The sequence below is a fragment of the Mytilus trossulus genome, chromosome 1, assembly GCF_036588685.1.
Source record: "Mytilus trossulus isolate FHL-02 chromosome 1, PNRI_Mtr1.1.1.hap1, whole genome shotgun sequence".
Lineage (NCBI taxonomy): Eukaryota > Metazoa > Mollusca > Bivalvia > Mytilida > Mytilidae > Mytilus > Mytilus trossulus.
This window is the reverse complement of record NC_086373.1, coordinates 43,188,213-43,210,574: the sequence shown is the minus strand read 5'-3', so window position 1 is coordinate 43,210,574 and position 22,362 is coordinate 43,188,213. Positions and strand designations below refer to the sequence as shown.

The 22,362-nt window shown below is 31.2% G+C and overlaps 2 protein-coding genes across 4 annotated transcripts in view; one reads left to right on the top strand and one right to left on the bottom strand.

Moving 5' to 3' along the window:
• Positions 1–22,362, top strand: part of LOC134725023 (integrator complex subunit 13-like) — a 74,794-nt gene that overhangs the window by 13,586 nt on the left and 38,846 nt on the right. The gene's annotated exons all lie outside the window — the stretch shown is intronic.
• On the bottom strand, positions 1,543–22,208 carry LOC134725033 (FMRFamide-activated amiloride-sensitive sodium channel-like). 3 transcript variants are annotated; one of them, XM_063588529.1, is made up of 2 exons: positions 22,070–22,208; positions 1,543–4,814 (listed from the first exon to the last, which is right to left on the bottom strand). In XM_063588529.1, the coding sequence occupies exon 2, from the start codon at positions 4,793–4,795 to the stop codon at positions 2,936–2,938; it is 1,860 nt and encodes a 619-aa protein (XP_063444599.1). In that variant the 5' UTR covers positions 4,796–4,814; positions 22,070–22,208; the 3' UTR covers positions 1,543–2,935. The 3 variants fall into 3 exon arrangements, with proteins under 3 accessions (XP_063444599.1, XP_063444590.1, XP_063444608.1); XM_063588520.1 differs by lacking the exon at positions 22,070–22,208 and adding an exon at positions 8,077–8,172; XM_063588538.1 differs by lacking the exon at positions 22,070–22,208 and adding an exon at positions 6,810–6,871.

The window sequence follows — 22,362 nt, the reverse complement described above, 5'->3', positions numbered from 1 at the left end:
TTTATTATATTGTATTTTTTTTTTTGGGGGGGGGGTCAATATGCAACAGCATAGTGTATTGCTGCGCTCGGCAAAGCAATTCATTGTTTCATTCATTCACATCTCAGAGTCTCAAACTGCTAGAAGTTTGCTTGTCCATTGTTACATTATTGACATTTGTGTACCAATTTTTGTTTAGCTGCTATTGTGTAGGTGTTTAAATGGTGTTTTTTCTTGTTCGCCTTCTTGTACCCCTTTTTGAACATTCCTTTTTTAATTCTCTTTGAACTTTTGTCTTGGTCTACTTTCACAAATTCAATTGGAAGTTGTGATCAAGGTAGTTTCAAACTGAATACAATTAATAATTAAAAACGGAACACAGCTAATGGATGAATATCACAATTTTATTGCACATTTTCATAGAAACAATTTTACAATTGTTTTGTCATTTACATGTAAAATATGATATTTATGATGACATAATAACAATGTTTTCTATACTGGATAATACTTTACTTTGTTTGATGCTATGTTTTTTTGGTCAATAGATTCTTAAGATTAGAAAAAAAATCCTATCCCAAGCCTCACTGCCAAAGAGGGACCTTAGTAGTTGTTTTCCGTTGTTGCATTTTGTTTACACTATTCCTCTGAGATGTTTTGCCCCAAAAAGCTTTCAAAGTGGGTCAGATTGTTTTCTTTATGAATTTCATTTTAATTTAATTGATTATTTGTTTGTGATTTATGATATTTTTAGCTACAGGTGTACCATAGCTATTTCTTAAATTCAAATTGGCAGCGTGCAGTGGCAGAATCATATAAAGGGGCCCACTGACTGCATAAGAGGGGACCAGTCATGCCTCAGTGATTCCCTATATAAGCAACCAGATTTGTTTCCACAAGAGGGGTGGGCAGTGCTCCCTGATTCAAAATTATGATTGACTTGTTCGAATTTAATGATAACATAATGTATAGTAAAGAAAGTATGGGCCTCGACTGTCCTTAAAATGTTGTATGATTAAATAGCACTCTGTTGTACTGCAAGTTGTACTTAAATCAAAATAAAAAAAATGTTATAAACACAATTTTGGCATCTATTTATAATTTAACCATTATGCATGTCAAATTATGATTTATGTCGTGTTAATTTGAAAATAAAGTACAATTATTGAAATGTCTATATATTACCGGTATGTAGCAAAAAAAGGTACTACAAATACATTATAAACAATCATAAAATGACTGATGATGACGACAGTACAAATGTTTTAACAGCCATTTTTTATAGTAATATCGTTCTTTCAACCTTCTTCTGAGCCCATTTGGAATATAAGAGTTCTATTATTTTGTTATGGTCAAATACTTACACTACAGCTCAGGTGGATTTTGCTGTGTCCACCGGCCAAACATGGGAGTGGGCACTGGGTGGGTAAAATTTCTACCTTGTCCACTCTGGGCATGGAATTTCTTTTGTTAAATCTAAAAACTTGCAAGTACAATAACTTGAAAAAAGCTGATAAGCATTTGTAATCAATATTTTTACCCAAAAAAAGAGATTATAGCTAGTGTGGGCAGGTGGAAAAAGTAAAATCCACACGGGCTGATTAGCCATACTTTATAAAAATTCACAGTTATCCCAAACAGCTTGATTAACCTTGCATGGGCTACTGGGATTAATAGATCTACAATATATAGTAAGTTATCAACTTGTTTGTTCATCCATCTCTCATAAATAATTCAACTCTCTTATTTTCAAACCCCTTTGAGTTTGGTAATGAACTTGACATGCATATATACCAATACTATTAGGTGGGTTGCATTGAATAACTTGACATAATTCTATACGAAAAATCAATATCACTTATGACTATGAACTGTTTTATGCTAGAATGAAATACCCTGATAACTTCTAAAATTGTTACCCAATAAGTGTTTATTTATAAAAGGCAGACCCTCTACTGGCTCCAATCATTATTCTTCAGCAAATATTGCTATTAAATGGCAAACTTAGCATTTTAGAATGAACCACTTTACAGTTTCAGTAAAGCATTTGTCTATTGATGACATTTATTGCTTAGACTGAAGATTAGACTTTATTGCACCTTTAATAAGGGTGTTATTCTAAATAGAATTTATAGAACTTGAAAATAATGAATAAATAAAAAAAAATCATTTCTTTAACTATTTTCATTTGACCTGTGGAAAAAAGGGCTATAAGGATTTTTTTTGTATAGTTAATGAAAACTTATAATGTCGAGAAATACTGAATAATTTTGATGCATATTATTTTTTTTATATGAACCAGCATCAGAAATTTTCTTACATCTGTGATAAATATTTGAGTTATTTCCCTTTGAACACTTACAGAACCTATTAAATCAATAATAATCTATAACTGAAGTAATTTGACTTTAAAACATCTATAAACTCAAATAACCAATGAATTGTATGGTTAAACCCGCTAAAAAGGCTTAAATAAAAAACTGAAACAAGAATAATTAAGAACTGGACAAGATTTACATAATGAATAATAAGGGATGTTAACTCATTTACAAAATGTGAAATGAATTGATGAAATTTACTTAATTCTTTCATATTTTCTGACTTTCAAATGAAAGATGCTTTTGTTAGGTTAATATATTCACTCATACAAATAATATGTCATTCCCTTTCATCTCTTAGATTTCAGTTTCTGATGTTCACATTCTTACAATGACGATCTGGATGCTTAACTTCCAATCAAATTCTTTATTTCTGAATTCAATGCAGTACTGAATTCGTTGTCAGAAACTAAGAAATAGGTGGTTTACTTTTTCCTGATTCACAATGAAAATCAGCATTGTTTGAACTTGTTTTAAGGTGTTACCAGAATAGTTCAAAGTTCAGTTCAAGCTGATGGTCAACTGAGATGACCAGTTAAGTTCAGTTCAATTTAAGCTGTTGGTCAGCCTAGATGATGTCATACAGGTGAATCCTCAGGTAAATCCGACATTGGTTTGAAATACTCAGCTTTGTCAAAACTTTCAAAATCTGACCTTTTGTTATAGGGGTCATAATGATCATTTTGGTCCATCAGTCCATTGAAAGGACCATTTGGAACAGGGTCATTATGTTGTGGAATTTTCTTCTCTGAATTAAAAAGCAGTATTACTAATTGTATCACCAACTCAATTAATTCCATGATTGTCAATACTGAAATGCCCATCCATAATCCTAATGTTCCACCTATATCGGCAAATAAATCCTCTATTTCATATGCTGCACTTTGTTTAAATTCTACCACATTTAAATCTTCCAAGTAGATATTTAGACGTATTAAGTTTTGATGTATAAGAGTTGATGCTCGTATAAGTCTTTGACGCTCTGTCAAGTTAATGTTTGTATGGTATAATTTTTCAGCATGTGCTTCTGGATCGTTGTACAGTTCCTCATATTGTGTGACATGGTCACGAAGATAATTGTACGCTTCTTTCAAAAATGTATTTTCTAGCTGAGTTTTATTGTAAAATTTGGCTAGTGCATTTTGCTGAAAAAATTCTAAAGGCCAATATGATAGTGACAGGGCTTTCTGATAGGTTGTTTCCTGACATGGTTGGTAGCAGCCGCAGTCTGCTTCATAACTTCGATCATTTGCCAGTTGTCTGAGCATATCTTGTTCACATTTCAAATCTGGAAGCAAGAAGTAATTTTTTCTTTGCTTGGTAGCGCCATCATGGCCTCCTATGTCTTCACAGTCCATTTTCTCAAAAATTTCTCTCCAGTTTTTCATTGATCCACAATAAGATAAATTACGATTTTGTAGATCAGGTAAGCCAGATGACTTGCACTTACACTTTTCAATAACTTTTTCCTGCTTACATAACTGTAAACAAGCAAAGATTGTGTTGCTATAGTGACTGTCCTTATATAAAAGTTCGTTTGTACAGTTTCCGTATGGATATGGTAATCGAGTGTTTATCACAGCTTTTAATCCTACAGAAGAGGAAAATCCAGGTGGAATGTCAAAACCATGATCCACAGGACTAGGCATTGTATTTGGAGCATGCACTTGAACACGTAATCCTGCACTGTGAGCGATGTTATTGTTTATATCATACAGTCCATATGCTCCCAATGGTGGGTCATCATTATCAAGAGCAATTACCACAGATAAACCATACTCTGGTCCAGTGGCTTGAATTAAAATCTTTTCAGCAAGTCGTTTACTGTTGAAAGTGTAACAGTTAAAGTAGTTCTGTCCATCAAAAAAATGTGTGAATTTGCTTGCATTGCATTTGTGTTGATTAAAGCGACAATGCAAGAGAATATCATTGATATCATGACCTGATGCCATAGCTTCACTATTTAGATTTTCAAAAAATGCTTGGGTTGACTCCATTCTAATTTGTTGTTCACCAAACCGAGAACACTGTTGAAATTTGAACCAGTCCACAACTTTTGAATGTCTTCTCTCCATTTGATGTTTGATTTTTGTTAGTGATATTGCCTGAATATTGCAGATAGTCACAGCTGGAAATTCAACTGGCATTCCAGTTTTCATTTCAGACACTTCCACCACAGAAAACTGTAAATATTTTTTGACTAGAAGTGACAGTTGAAGAGTAGCGGCTGTAAATCCAACAATGACCAGCAGGGCCCACATTACTTTCCGTTTGGTTTTAATAGAAGTTGCTACCTTAGAAAGTCCATGCGCAGTACTTTCAGCTCCTAATTCTGTGATGATATTTAGTGCTGTCTGGTTTCTTCTGGAGCCTCTGTCTTTCACCATCCTAAGATGGTCATGGATGTAGTTGAGCTTACGTAGGGCAATATATTTCATATGTTCTCGAGGAAATCCCCTGGAATAGAACAAGACATACATTAAAACATTGAAATATTTATATTTTGTACAATGGTACAATGTATAAATGCATACCAAATTTCAACATTGTTCAAGGATACCAAAAATATCTATTAATTTGTTGTTCCATTACTACATCACATCTCTCCTTCTCAATACTTTTTAAAAAAAAATCTGGCAAAGGAAAGACAACTCTAGTGTAGAAATATTTGATGTCAACCTTGGCTAATGCCTTTGATATCCAATGCCTGTTTAATAATACAAAAATATCTAGACAATTCTCAACAGATAACAAAAAAAATAAGGAAAAACATGAGCCTACAAAACACTTCAATAAATTCTAAAGACTGATCAACCCAAAATCCCCAACAAATTGGTGAAATTTAGGGTAGAGGGGATATCAAGTATTCCAGAATGGTATGCAGACCACATGCAGGGGCGGATCCAGCCATATAAAAAAGGGGGGGGGGGGGGGGGGTCCCAACCCAGAGTAAAAGGGGGGGGGGGGTTCCAACTATATGCTCCCATTCAAATGCATTGATCGGCCAAAAAAAAAGGGGGGGTTCCATCCCCCGGAACCCCCCTGGATCCGCCACTGACATGGTGTTGCTTTATGTAAGTACAAATTCAGGAACTTAAGTCTCATTCAATGATGTTACAATCAGGAAAATAAGAAGATGTTATGTTTGGATAGTCAGTTCTTGTAGGAAATCTTAATTTGTTATTTTTAAAGCCCTATGCATTGGAAATTTCTTAATATCTTTTTTGAGTTATCATAATTAATATATCAGCTCTGACTGAGTTGTCACAAAGTTATTCTTAATTTCAAAGTTTGTTAGGGCACATTTAAAATTGTTAATTATTTTGTAGTTTTTCAAATATTGTGAAGGAATGTTGCAATGGTCAAAACTTGTTTTAATATGATAATGAACTAATATTTGTATTTTTTATTCCCCAAAAAATATACCAACCAGTCCATGGCATTTCTATCAGTGAAAGGTTAAATATTTTCATATTATTGATCATGTTAATAAGATATTTCTAAGCCATGATTCATAATGTGCTATCTCCCCTCCCCATTCATTCTTCATTAATATCAGGTATTAAATACTCTGACTAATGGAATGAAGATGATCTGAATTCGGTTTATGCTAATAGGATTAATAAATAAACATGCAGTATATATTTAGAGAATGAGGACAAAGCATATAAATCGTAATTGCTGTGGACATGTTGTAAATGTAGGATTCTATAGTATCAAGAGCATGACTTGTATGTTTTTGTTAATTATCCAAATATTTGGATATCTAACACAGTAACAGCACCTTATTTTTATACCAATTACCAACATATACCAATTGTTATGATGTGTTTACTATGATGTATCCTACCTCTATAATTCCAGTAAAATGTTACCATTTATAAGTTCTGGAAAATGATATGGGAGCTTTCAATTCTCAGTCATGATTGTATGAAATTAAACATTTTTTTAAAACTTTTATTTACATCTTTTTTTTTATCAACATGATCTAAAACAAGCAATATTGATTATCCCATGTAACTATTCAATTTTGTCAATTTTTGTTTAGACTATTTTTATTTCTTCTATAGCTAGTTTTTTAAACACTCCAAAAGCATGTTCATGATATAATATTGCAAATAAAAAATGAAAACTACATTGCAAGTTTTTCAATATTGCATCTTCTGTTGTATAATGAGTTCTGTGGTACAGCATTTTCTAGCTATAATCAAACTAAAATATTTGTATTTAAGGGTCTAAATAATTTGTGTCATCCCCTTGTATATATATTCAATAATCACAAGAAAAAGGTAAAATATTTGATGTTTTTGCCAATGCATTCAATAGTTGAATTTCAATAATCCACATGTGGCAGCCATAAATGAATACTTATATATAGTTTAAAATTTTAAAAAGAGAAAGAATTTCTCAAATACCTCCAACCATAAATTGACTTTGCAACAAGTAACATACCCTGTCCTGAATCATATCAAAGTATGACAGCTGAAAATCAGTAAATAATTTAAGATTATCTAAAACCTGTAAAAAATTCAATACAGAACCATGACAACACTTTCTCTTAATTTACATCTGGGATATATTTAGGGTTAACCTGTAACTTGACAGTAAACAAATGTATTCCTAATAACAGTGGTTATGGTTATATGTGTACATTGTCTGCAAATAAAGAACGTATTTGTACAAGCCTAAGAAATAGATTCAGTGGTCTAGCTGGTATTCAGTATTGGAGGTAGTGAGACTTGATCCATAGCAGGGTCTTATTCAAAACATTACACAAGCAATCAGATTCACCATTCTGACAAAAGGGGCCTGATTTATCTTAGTTGTCCAACTAGTACTACACTATGTCAACACTGAGGTTGTGTGTTAGATCCCACATGTGACAGGTGCATTTGACTCCAACTTTAATTGACTAAAAATGTCCATTTTTCTACCAGGGTCAGTGGTTCTTCATTTGGCACTCCAGCCTCCTCCAATTATAAAAAATGATTGCCTCTAAATGAGAAAAAGTGGTGTTAAAACCAAACAATCAATCTATATGACCATATGTGGGTGTGAAATTTATACCTCCACCATAGCCAAACAGACACCCAACTTTGGCAAGGGTTTTAATCTCAAATAGAAAACCAAGGGACAACAATTTTTGTTGAGCCTTCGACTATTGTCAAAAAAGCGAGACATAGCAATCCTACATTCTGTCGGTGGCATCCACAAATATTAGTACTGTGGTTAAACTAAGTTTTTAAAATTTTTATAACTTTCTTAAACTATCTTGGATTTGTACCAAACTAGGACAAGCTACTTACAATCAAGCGATAGTATAGAGAGCAATACTTTTATTATTTTTTTCCTCATTTTTGTTGAGCTTGTGATAAACAGCAAAAGTAGGCAAGACACTTTGTTCCGCGGAACCCTTACAAATTTTATATACCTCAGTCAAACCTTGGAGTGATTTATATTATGGAATAAGGGAATCTGTTTCCATGACAGCAGAAATACACTTTTCAGGGGAGAGTTCAAATTGTACATCTGCACATGTACATGTTCATATTCCCTCTGAAGAAAAATCCCACTTGCAATGGTAACATATTGATTTTGAATATTGGAAAAGTTTTGAAACAGCAGAATCAGAAGACTTCTAAACACTTATTAGATGTTTTAGACATAAAACTTAAATATCATTTTTCTAGAATAAATAAAAAATGCAATAATCACCTACCAGTTTGACATGAATTTTATGCCTAATCCACTGACATTATTAATTTCAATATAACAATAATAAATCCCTGCATTTGTCATATCACAGAAATGAACATCAATGAAATATAGATTGATAAGAAATGAACATCTGTATCAAGAATAGTAAAATATGATAATTGGTTAAAGACCAATTAATATGTATTGGGCTTGACTACCTAGAGAGATCGTTGTTGACCAGTTAATTAGCTCTAATTTTTATTAATTAGTTATCAGTTGATCCCTATGGTCAGTGTAATTAAACATGTCTGTTTCAGTTAGTGTAAACAATTGATTTCTGTTGTTATATAGTTATCAAATATCTAAGGGATAGGTTTAACCTGACCAAAAGTATCTGACCTTACATGACTTGTTAAAACTCCGCACTTGGCAACATTCTTTACTGATCTGGAGCAAGTTTATGATTGTAGTATCATCCTTAGACCAGCATTATCAGTATTTTGACTTATCTGAAAATTCTAACAGTCTAAGGGGAATATGAACCAGGAACTAATGAGAGATTATACATGTTTCCTGGTTAGAAGATGATTCTGTAGAATTGTAGCATTTATCTCGATTAAAGGAGAGCTGTTTTTAAAGTCTATTATACCAGAGACATATGATACATTATTATAAGTCTCTTATTATATATAAAAATCAAAATCAGAATTTAATTGTACTGTATTATTAAACTTATGTCCCCCATGTTATATAACCTCCTTGGTCCACACATCTCAAACTTACGGAAATCAGAGGGATTGCACAAAAGGATGTGCCCTGGTCATATGAGTGAGGCACCTTTATGATAGATAGTGATTTTTTTGCATTGGACTAAGCTTCAACTCTAACATTGAGGGACAATTCCTTCAAAAACTCTTTAAATGAATTGAGTAAATTTTCTTTATATTTGCTCTGAAAACCAAAAATCCTGAATTTGATTGCTAATCTTAATGATGATGTTTATCAAACTGTTAATCAGCATGCTAGACTACAAACATGATTCCAAAATTTAAACCATTAACCACCACGATTTCAGTAAAATAAATATGAGATGCTAGTATATATATAAATTATACTTAAAATAAAATATATAAAAATATAAGTCTTCAACAAATTGTTGACACATAACAGTGGAAATATATATTATTGTAAATTTAGTAATTATTGTGATGTTTTTATTAAATGCGAAAAAAATACAACATTGAAGAGCTATTGGTGACCTTCTGCTGTTTTTTGTTCTATGGTTAGGTTTTAGTCTCTTTGACACATTCCCCATTTCCATTCTCAATTTTGACAGTATCAGTTTTGCAATAATAAAAAATTGGCATACATAACTTCAATAGTAGTTTTTCTACTAAATTTTTGTAATCACATTAAATGTATAACTTGCATTTTCACCAGTAATTTTGCAATTATAAATGCACATATTAATTTCTGAATTAACGTACATTATAATTAAATTATACTTACATTTAAGAACAATATAAATCCTTATAATATTAGTTTCTCAATTTTTCAAAATTAAAGAAAAATCACAAATTCTCTAAATATTCACAAATACTTTTAAATACATTCAACGAAATATTAAAAAAATTCAGCATTTCGATAAGTTAGAGTAGTTAAATGGAATATAACGAGATGAACACGGTGTGAATATCCTATGTTTAATGAGACACTTTAGATCCTAAAGACAGAAGTAAATATGACAGGGAGTCGAAGAGACAGCACTAGTATGTTGATGAAATACCAATTATATTACTTAGATGAACAAATGACATAGATAGCACTAAAAACCTAATGTAGCTCTAAACAGAAGGTTGCAGTAATGAATTTGACATTTGGTCTCTCTTAATTTAAATTTTTACATAAATCCTAATCTGTTTTATGACGAAGTGTAAAAAGTTAAAATGTTTTCATTTAAATTTCCTTGATGATCATCCTCCAGGAATTGCCCACATGCAGTTTACATTTTGTTCATTTTTCAGGTTTAATGTGACCTTGGAAAACATTCATTTGTTTATTTTCTAGTAGAAAAACATGAAAATTGGATGTCAAGGAAAGATAAAGGATCTTTTTAACTTAATCATCTTGAATTGGATATATCTGTTATACTATAGCATCTTTAGATGGTTTCCAAAGGATTTCATGACCAAACACATTTGTCTGGGCAAAAAAATGTAATGAATATGTTGTAAAATATAGGTTATTTCATACTTGTGATTTTGCAGACGTTTTGGCTCTTAAAATTGTGTCATTGGTCCAGTTGAATTATAATTTAGAGCAAAATGTATGTTGAATCTTAATAAGTTACTTGATTAATCTGAAAAGAGACAGTTCAATTTTGTGAAAGAGAATCACAATGATGCTGGCAATCTTTCCACATAGAAAATTTTACAAACAGTACCAATTTTTATCCATTAAAAGATTAGGTTTTATGGCTAGAACTCACTGAGAGGGTGAATCGAAGTACCTAGGTTCTGAAATGTTTAGCTATGGAAGTGAGCAGAAAAAAAAATGAGGAAAATAGTTTTGTTAAAAAGTCAAAGAATAGGCCTTTGTGGCTCAGATATATACATGTACCAGTACAGAATTTTAAACATTTAAGAAAATGTATTCATCTTCAAAATTGCATGAAAAACAGTGACAAAAAAACAAAAAAATTAAAGGACAATTCTTATACTTGTTTGCTTTATAATCTGAATTGGTTTTTTTTAACTCTAAATTAACTATTCTAAATTCAGTGTGCTCAGTTTAAAAAGTATTTATTAATGAAAAATTACAAGAATAAAATATTGCAATTTTACATGAAGTTCAAATATGACAGGGATTCAGAAACAAGTTAGTAAAAACTTATTTAAATCTGTCTCCCAAAACATTGTGCTTAGCAGAGAAGCAGCTACAATTGTTGTCATTTTGAACAGATAACCTCCCTTATTGTTGGAGATCATTTCACTACAAGACTGCTGAAGGGATTGCTGTGTAATATTACCTACTAAGAAATTTAATATTAATATCCTCATTCAGGAAAAGAAAATTTATAATTGAAAGGGACTTTATTTTTGAAAAATTAATAATTCTTAACGTTTTCATAGTTATTTCAATGATTGCTGACTGATTTTTTTTGTGTTTATTCCAAAGCTGTTTCCAGCTTTCATTCTGTGTTAATTAAAGTTTATATATAAATTATATAAAATACAGACCTAATGAAGTGTGAACAATTTCAATCATTGATGTCATGCTTTTATTCTAATTCAAAGAAAAAAGATACTGTTTCAACAATAAAAGTGAAATTGTTTTGATGTGTTTAAATGAACCAAATATTTTTTAGATTGCATAACCTTTTTACCAAAATACCTTAAAATAGGATATAATAATGATTACTGTGGATTCATTTATTTTTGTTGGTACCAGTTGTCGTGGATTAGGAAAAATTGACATGTTTGTGGATATTAATTTCGTGTTTTTTCCCAAGTCTGCATACAAGCATATAGAATTTTTTTTATTCCTTAAACATTTAACTTCATGGTTGCCTATACCCAGGAAATCCATGAAATTTGGTACCCCATGAATAAAAATGAATCCACAGTATGTTAAGTTGAAATATGTACATTAGAATTACTATTTAGAGATTTTTATAATTATTGGCATTTTCCTAACATTGTTTCTGGCTAGTCCCAAAAGGGTACAAGTCAAATCGGCACCTGGTCAAATCGGCACCCATAGAAAAAGTCAAATCGGCACCTGGTTTAATCGGCACCTGGTCAAATCGGCACTCAGTATAGTCAAATCGGCATCCAAAAATATTTGATATTATATATGTATAAATGATTTTAAAATGTATAAATTCATGATCTATTTTGGGGTTTGGATTTTATCATGCATTACATCATTAAAAAGCATCAAGCAGTTAGAAAACATAGGTTAATTATTTAATCAAGTACATAGTTAATATGGTTGTGGTTTTAACTCTACAGTAGAATGTTAAAGGTATTTATAAATGTTTTATTTTTCAAAAACTTCATAAGAAACAAAGAAGCCCTTACACAAGCGTATGTTTACCAATGAGACAAATAGAAGCAATACAATGGAAAACTATGAGTCCCTTTCAATAATTCAAACTTTCATGATCATTGTATATATAACTAAAATACGCATTTAGTTAAGAAAAATATATATATATATATACATCAACTCCAAAAAATGTGAATAAAATTAAGTGAATATTTCTGGACAACCCCTTCCTTATTTTTACTGTCTTTCCTGAAATTGCTGTTAAAATATGTATATTAAACAAATCTAACATGGGTGCCGAATTGACAATATAAAGTGCCGATTTAACGAGGTGCCAATTTGACTAGGTGCCGATTTGACTATACTGAGTTCCGATTTGACCGGGTGCCGATTTAACTAGGTGCCGATTTGACTAGAATTCGTCCCAAAAGTACTTGAATTTAACAGTTTAATTCCTTAGACATTATTATGAAAACCCTGGAACTGTCAGTGTTTGTTCTAAGTTGTGTCTCAATGTTCTTCTATTATTCAGGGAATTTGAAATTGTTAGCTGATCTTTGATAATATCTGTTTATATTTCTTTTTAGAGATACTGGTTGAATGTTGAAAAACGTGTGTTGGTCTTTTAGATGTGTTGTGATATTTCGGTTCCATAGGTTCAATCTTCTTTTCAGAATTACAATGTATTTTTAAAAGGAGAGGGAAAACTAGTCTCTCCATCCATCTGTGTGTCTGTCAGTCTATTGTTTTTTCTTAAAAATTTTATAACGCATATTTGTAGGTACTGTGAACTAATTAAATTTTGTGAATGATTTATTTGGCAACTTCCGCGATTAGAAAAATAACGTGAATATGTAAGACTTGGATCTTCATCAAGTAAATTTGGAAATCGCAAAATTAAATCACTAAAAGCGAAATAAAGTGTCCCTGAAAATCAGTTGGTTTACAGTATCCAGAAACAGGGATACAAAAAAGATTTGACTTATTTGAACTAACTTATACTTGAACTTCGTTTTTATGCTCTTAAATAGCCTTGTTACCAAAAAATCTCTACACGGAACACTTAACAATCATAAATTGTTTTAAGACAAGTTAGACATCTTATTGGCGTTTTTTTCAATTTAGCTTCCAATAAGATTAATTTAGGCATGATAATGAAGGCCTGCTACAAATAATTCCCCCTACGATAGCAATTATACTTCATTAGTAACTGTTTTCTTTAAATCCTTTTTGGAGTTCGTAAACTTTGTTTCCCCTGACATTTTTATTGTATGCATATGTTGGATGTAATTAACATAGACAAATGTATATTTATTCCATACTGTGTCCATATGAAAGAATTGATATTTTGGTGCATTTATTTAATTTAAACAGCTTAAGCATGAGAATCCCTGATAGATTATTAACACATCATTGCATTTCATTGTTTCTTAATCAGTTTCATTCATAATACCATATGCAAAACTTAGTAAATCTATTCTCTGAAGTCAAGAAATGAAATTATTTATTGCTTGTACCTACAAGCAATGTCTTTTTCAGAAATTTTTCAGGACATAGTTCTAAAACTAACAGTGAGAAAAAAATAGGTAGTGCAAACAAATATGTCAATGAGACAAACTATCATTATATTTAATCCTAAAGTTACAACTTCTACTTTATAGGTCCTCAATTTCTTATAAAGGTTCCAGAAAAGTGGTACTTGTTTATATGTACCCAAATCTGAGACTGAAACATAAAATACAATTTCATCAATGGGCTATTTGATGTGTTGTGACCTTGACAAAGATGTCAAGGGAACAACAAAAATACAAGATTTAGGGAGTCTAGGGACTTACTGTCCTTTCTAATTAACTGCCAATCATGTGGTGTTATTGATAAAAAAAAAATCAAAGATCAAGGTTAAACCTGTCAAAATGGGAATATTTTTTACTTCAGTGAATTACATGACAATAATGCTGCCATATACTTTGGGATTTGGAAAGATATTTTCTATCACTGGGTACAATTTTTGAACAAATTTATTTTTCACAAGTGATTTCCAGTTGACAAAAGTACCAAATAGCCACATGGTTTTTGATTTTTTTACCAAATAGCCATATTTATGTATGTACTTCCAGATTCTGCCAGTTGAGACGCACCCCTTGATTGACTTGCAAGGGTACAGCGGATCCATGTACACTCCCTAAGGATTTATGAAGATGTGTCCTTTACAATATTATCCCACCACCATAACAATCCCCACCCAACACTGCCCAAGGGATCGTGTAGGACACTGGGAAGTGTTATTATATGGTTTTTAATTTTTTACCAAATAGCCATATGGTAGAGATTTTTTTCTGTGAACAAATAGAAAGTTTACACTGCTACCATTCACAATTTTGCAAAACAGTCATTTCCAAATCATTTCGATAACAATGACAGATTTTTTTTATGACCAGGATTGGTTGTCTTTGTAATTTAAACAGTACTAGTGGATTCATAATTATTCCTGGGATATCAGTTTTGATAGATTTCATGGGTCAGTTAAGTTTACCATGAATTCAAATGTTAACAGAATTTCAAATTTTCTAATGGGTTTTACACAGACTTTGGAAAAATCAAGAAATTAAACATCCTTGAAAATGCAAGATTTCCTCAATCCACAAAAATGTGTACCAATAAAAAAATGAATAAATCCACAGTAAACACTCATGATTTATTGTTAATCAGAAATGACTTGAACAACTTATCATTGATATTAATATCTTTTGTGAAATTATGAAGGAGATGAGATATGAATGCCAATGAGACAACTATGATCTTATAGAGTCAAATATAAACAACTATTGGTCACAGCATTGCCTCAACAATGAGACACAGACCAAAGTGCACATTTATCTACAAGAAGCCTGACAAAACAAAATGTGAAACAACCCAAATGTAAATACCAACAGCTCAACACACTAGAAAAAGTAAATGCCTGGTTGGCTCATAAGTTTTACGTGTATGTTCTGATTATCATTTTTGTCTTTATTGTTTTTATATACATCGTAGGTCCATTATTGTCTCTAATTACAGATCCATAATATGATTCAGAAATGCATTGTTTTTTGAAAGGCTGTGTTTATTTTAAAGCTGGATTTTCATTATTCTCCCAGACTAAGAAACCCTGAATTCTAAGTTTTCTGACACTATGTTTCAGTGCTTCATTATTGACCTAATAATCCTGTCTATGCAGTACATGTATACAAATTTTTGCACAAGTAAATGTCACATGAAACAGTTGCCAAAAGTTTGGCAACCATGTGTACATCTGTGTTATGTTTGTTTATAGTAATTTATAGTTTAGTGTTGTTGTTAGTTACATTATATATTTTGACATGGTTTATCAGTAAATAATAAACATGGAGACTGTCCAGAAATCTATCATATATTTACCCAGTAAACAAATTTGACCCAGACTAAGTGACCATTAAGCCAGAATGATAGACAATGTTTAGCTTTGGCTTAGAGGATAAGGAATGATAGACAATCTTTTTGGTTTGCTAAGAGGATAACCCTGATTGTAGTGCAAATGTTATTGTTTTGTTATATTAATGTCCTCATTATGATCATCAGTTCAACAGTTATATTGAAAGGCTTTTTTAAAGAGATCACTTACTGTAGTTGAGATAGATCATTTAGAAGCATATTATACCACAAGCAATTCACAATTGTCAATAACTTCCTATAAAAAAAATCCTCTAAAAGTACAAGTCTGAACATTTATATCCTTTAACACAATCGTTTTACTTTGATGCTAAAAAGTGGTTATTTACAATTTACTGTCTGATTATATTTTGTACTATATGGATTCTGTCTCATTGACAAATACTGTACTCATCTCTTTTTGGCTTCTGGATCCCAATTATTGCCACGTTTACCAATAATGTCAACTATAAATAATTGACATATTAGTGGGACGTTTAGCTAGCTATAAAACTTGGTGTAACCCACTTTTTTCTTCAGAAATGCATGTACGAAGACTGGAATATGACATTTATTTTCCGTTTGTTCCTTGGTTGACACAGTCTTAATGTTGACTTTGTCAGGTTTATGAACTTCCTCTTTTGAATTTATCTTGTAGTTGGTATTTTGATGATGCTATTTCATTCATGTACCAGTACCGGTACATTAAAGGGACAAATAACTCTTTAATCATCTTGCCCCAGAAATTACAAGAAGCCATAAGCCATATTGTGATCGATTTGGAAGGGGTTTTCTATTTTTGGTCCCAGTTGAGTGAAATATTTCAATTTTTAAATAGAATATCTTTGTAAACCATAAAGACTGTTTTTTTTTACAAAGTAAGAGTTTCACATTTTTTCAGTACATGTATAGACTCTCAAGTGTTACATTCTGAATGGTACAAAATATATTCAATATATTACATATATTTTAACTATATAATGTTATGCAGATGTTATTTAGTTTATAAAATAGTGTTTCATATTACAGAAGGGATATAGATTTATGGCTCATCATTACATATAGTCTATTTGATATGCATGCAGTGCTTTGATTCAACAAAATTATAAGTTCCATGCAGTTTATTATTTCTATACGTTTGATTAGGGTCAATGCAGTTTTTTGACGTTGCTTTAATTAATCCTCTTGAGAATTTATTAATTAAATAACCTTTTATCTGAAGCACTTTGCTTTCTAGAAAACTGCAGAACAACCACATAAATTTGTAATAACAGGAAGTATTCTGAAAGTCTTTCTTCATTTGAAAGCACACAACAAAAGTGAGACATAAATGAATTAGTGCAGTGATGGAAGGTCAAATTAAATAAGTATAGTGTACTAGTTGCACATGTGGTACCTGCTGATATTTTACAGTATCTTTATGGTGAATATTTGAAAGATAAATAGGATTGGGTTTGTGTGTTTTTAATGAAAGAGAAACAAACCAACAATCTTCAGAAAAAGTCTTTTGATAGAAATTGTCACATTATAGTTCTACGGAAATGCAGAGTTCTAACTGAAATGTATAAGACTTGCAAGTGTTTTTTACACTTAAAGTCATAAGAAACCTCAAATTAAAAAAAAATAATGCATATGTTTTTTATAACTAAATGGATAGTTTTCATTATAAAACCTATGTCCATATATTTTTTTCTGAAGAAAATTCTTTGATTTATTCATATTTAGAAGAAGTTTACTTTATTTTAATTGCTTCCTTCCAGCAAGCAATTCCCCCCCGACATATTTTCCGTATGCAAAGTGACCTCAGTGTGACCCATCTCGTAAAAATCCGGTGATCACAATACGCATGGATGTCCTTAAAATAAACTATTATCTGAATTTATATGTTAAACATGTGTTCTCTTTCCATGCTTTTCTGTTTATTTTTTGTCGATTGTTGACAAACAGGTGACCATCGTTAAACTTCGGCTTCAAAACACGAATTTTAATTACCTGCCATATTTTCACAACAACACTGACCGATTGAAAAAAAAAATGACGATTATACGAAATTTACACGAAAAAAATGATAAATTCGTGCACAGAAGATTAAGTTTATTATGTTTGTATGCATTAGTTCAACAATTGGAAGAACATCATTTTTCACCGGTCACTCGTTTCTTATGACTTTAAGTATTTTGGTGATAAGAGCCTCAGAGTTATCTAGTCATCAACTTATTAACATTCAATAGATATAGGAAGATGTGGTGTGAATGCCAATGAGACAACTCTCCATCCAAATAACAATTTAAAAATTAAACCATTATAGGTTAAAGTACGGCTTTCTGTGGTAAGACATTAACAATGGGACATTAACTGTTTCTGTGATTTGACTAGGTGTTTTACTCTCTCTTATTCATTTTATATATTGTAAATAATATTTTATTTCATAATGTCAATTTAAAAGCCTCTTATAATTGTGTATAGAATGGCTCACATTTTATTAGGGCCCCACCAAATGGTAGTCACCCTATAGTGATATCAGTCTGTCAGTCTGTAACAAATTGTGTCCACTCTAGATCTAGAGAACCTTTATAATTTCATACTTTATACTTGATATTAACCAACACCAGAGGGCGTGACATAATGATTGTACCACTTCCTAGGTCAAAGGTCAAGGTCAAAAACTTTGATTTGAGGACCCCATGTCCTATGTTAAAGATTGTGTCTAATCTTTATCATGCGAATTGTTATGATTTCATATTTACACTTGACATGTACATTAACCAACACCAAAGGGTGTTTTGAAATGTATGTGCAACTTCTTAGGTCAAATGTCAAGGTCAAAAACTTCATTTGAAAACAATTTGCTGTATGAAAAAATACAAATTTGTTACCACATGTTATTCACAGCCAGACCCACAGAGATGGCTCCCATCTCAATACTTTAGTATTGTTTTACAATGTATAAATATTGATTGTACTTGTTGAGAGATGAGATATAATAAAACATTGAATAGATTTGAATTGAATTTGTTCATGTGGTAAAAGATTCAAATTTTTTATTTTTATGCCCCACCTACGATAGTAGGGGGGCATTATGTTTTCTGGTCAGTGCTTCCGTTTGTCTGTGCGTCCTTTTGTCTGTGCGTCCATTCGTCTGTGCGTCCGTTCATCTGTTTTCGTCTGTTCGTCCGTCTGTCCGTCCGTCTGTCCTGCTTCAGGTTAAAGTTTTTGGTCAAGTTCGTTTTTGATGAAGTTGAAGTCCAATCAACTTAAAACTTGGTACACATGTTCCCTATGATATGATCTTTCTAATTTTAATGCCAAATTAGAGATTTTACCCCAATGTCACAGTCCACTGAACATGGAAAATGATAGTGTGAGTGGGGCATTCGTGTACTGGGGACACATTCTTGTGTTTAGATATTCTTCACCCAAACACACTTCTACTTTAAGTTAATTATAAAAACATTTGGCAGGGTTGAAATATTAGCACAAAGGAAATATAGAAAGAATGTTTGGGAAATTGGTAAAACAATTTGATTGCCATGTGAGGGCCACAAAAAAGACTGGGAGGGTCACCAAAAACTAGGGGAATTGGAAATGAAAAACAATAATTAAGATGATTAAATGTTATAAAAGACATAGAGAGTCAAGATAAGTATGATCAAGTTTCATCCTTTTGTGTCCTACTTGAATCTGTCTTTGATATTAGTCTATAAAATGTATGTTTTTACATTACATAATTACTTATGTTTTACTGCTTCCAATATGTAAATGTTTTATGCAAGAAAGATCGAGAAAAAAGAAAGATGAAAGAGGCTCTAAAAAACTGAAATGTTAAATTATGAATTGGTTACACAATTTTTCAGCAGTCAACACAAGCATATTGTATGAACATATGTCCAAGATGAAAGAGAATACAATGAGCTAGAAGGCTTGGATTGGTAAAGTTTTTTTACATAAATATTTGTACACCTTTTTGTTAATTACTATTTGATGAAAAGGTAATCAACTAACCTTCAAGGGAAAGTGTTTTGTTAAACAAAGCAAATTGACAATTATTTCACCAATAGTTGCAAGAATGCTGAAAGTTAAAAATGCAAGATGAAACGATATATATTTGCTTTAATATGATTTCCAGGAACTTTTCAAGGGTCATTGACACACAGGTGGTTTTTCTTTGTTTTTTGAAGTTGAAGCATTCAGACATAACTTGTTTGAAAACATGTGAAGTGTTAAGAATATAGGGTAATATACTGAAAACTTCTTACAAATTGGTGGCCTCCTATTTTTAATGTAAAAGTTGAAGTGAAAAATGTGCTTTTCTGGAGCACTTTTTTTTTTAAAAAGTAATAAGACAATTAAGATTCAAAATGTATCTGTCTAGCTATTTCACATCCAAAATACAAAGAGCAAAAACACTAGCAGCTGAAGATAACCAAATGGTTTTCAATGATAAGTGTAAATTCAAATTGTTTTCAGTGAAAATTAAAAATTCACACCATTTCAAGACATGATGTAAAGTCTGACAGGTTTAATAAACTTCAGACCAAAATTGTGTTTACTAGTAATGACAATGATGTTACAACATAATGTGTAAAGTTAACATATATGATTCCTCCCAAAATGAAATATGGTTGGCTTAGGACTTTAAGTAGTATTATGTCACATTCCCCCTTTTCAAAGTCTCATTGTCAAAACATAAACTGTGAAAATAGTAAAGCTCTGTAGTAGATAAAATAATTGGATCACTTTGACCTAAATTTGATAAATTTGATACACACTACTTGCTTTTGGATTTGACTAAAATCTGGATTTTGGATAATTGAAAAATTTAATTTAGAACTTTTAAAGTTATTACAGACCACACAACTTAAGTTTTAAGTTATTAAGTTACTAGTGCTTTAATAATGTTTGATTGGATGAAATTGGTATATAATGTTACATTAAACTAGCCTATAAGATTGTGTTTTCCGTCAATCAACTAGAAGGCGAAAAAAACCAACTGAATTTCAATGAAAAAAAGTATACTGATCGATTCAAGAAAAAATGATAGTTATATGTTGTAAAAAGACAGGATGATTACCAGTTATAAAAATCTTCAGGCAGAAATTTCCCAATAAGTTTATCATTTATTATGGTTTGAGTCACTTTGAGATAATTTCTGACCTTTCTTCACATTATGAAGTTACACAATGCTGGTTAGCTCACTCTTCTAACTCTTGCATGTATAAGTACACTGCAGGTACTAACAACAGTCTTGTACCATTTAGAAGTTTGGCACAGAAAACACATAAAAATTCATTTACACTTTCAGTGTAAGTATGTGTGTGTCCCTTTACACAAAAAACATACCAAAACAAATTCTTTGCATCACTTTTGCCATCATATTTGTGTGGATATGTATATAAATATAAGTATGATGATATTAACCAATTAAGTTATTCTTAATGTCTAAAGAAATAAAAATAATTGGTTGATTGCTGTTTTCCTAATGTCCAGATTCGACTGTGACGGACATAATGTGGGCTCAGGTTTGATAGGTTAAGAATTTTTACTTGCTTATGCCACCTACGGATCCATTAATTAAGAGATGTATCATACTATACTGGGTCCAGAGAGCATAGCACACGGGTTCAACAATGTAGGCATCAGATTTAATTCCCCATTCAAACTTATTACAGCTATTCTAAGCATATTATACATGATGAAATAGTGAATAATATTATAGAAACGAAAATTACATGGAAAGAATTTCTTGTGTGATATTTAAAATTTGTGTTTTCTGCCATGCATCATTGAACATTATTCCTTCTAAGAGTAAGATGGAGTGAGAGTAATGAGTCTGGTGGATATAACTGACTACAAAAAATAATGATCCTTGCAAAAGGACATATTGCACACAGCATCAAAACAATTGATATTTACAAAAATTATTCAGTATCGGTTTTACCAATTTTCTTAGATGTTGTCAGCTGATGTATTTTTAATTTTATGATCAGTCTTTAAAAAAATCCTGTGTTGAAACTTAAATTGCTCTTTTTATTCAGTCACTAGTACATTGTGATGTCTCTTATTGTTAATTTACTATTCAATTAATAAAGGCACAAATTTAGAAATATTTTGGTTTGCACAAACCCTACCCAAAGGTTGATACAGTGGGTAGGTAGGTAGGCATTTTCTTTTTTTTTTTTTCAAAAAAAGAAATTGTAGTATCAGATGTTTATTAGTCTTCATGCCTATTTGATTAAAAAAAAACTTCTTCAAATCAGGACAATAAAAGAATTTGAGTAGGCAGCTTTTTTCTGGGTAGGTAGCGTTTTGGCAAACAAACCTATTATTTATTATGGCCTTATAGATATGATATAATTAAATATAATATATCAAGGAAATGATATTCTATATTACAAGTAGGTCACTGTGACCATACCATATTGTTTTAAAAAAAAAGATCTGTTTTGAAATTATATAATTTTTGAAATGTTAAGATATATATTTGCCTTTTTCAAAGAGTTAAATGAAGTTTTACATACCCAACTTTCCTCCATGTTAAGTTGTCTTGAAAAAAGTTATTCCAGATATTTCATTCACAATATAAAAATTCCAAAGTTATATTTGTCATATCTATTTTCACAGCAAAACTCCCATGAAATATGAGGAGTATTCTACATGTTTGGGGAGCTCAACTACATTACAGCCCTGTGATACTTCTATTCACAATATTTGGAACATTGAAAATATGAACTTTATCCAAAAGTTACTAATAGGACTCCCTATTTTTTATTCATAATTTGGAATTTTGCAAGGAATTACGTACATGAATTAA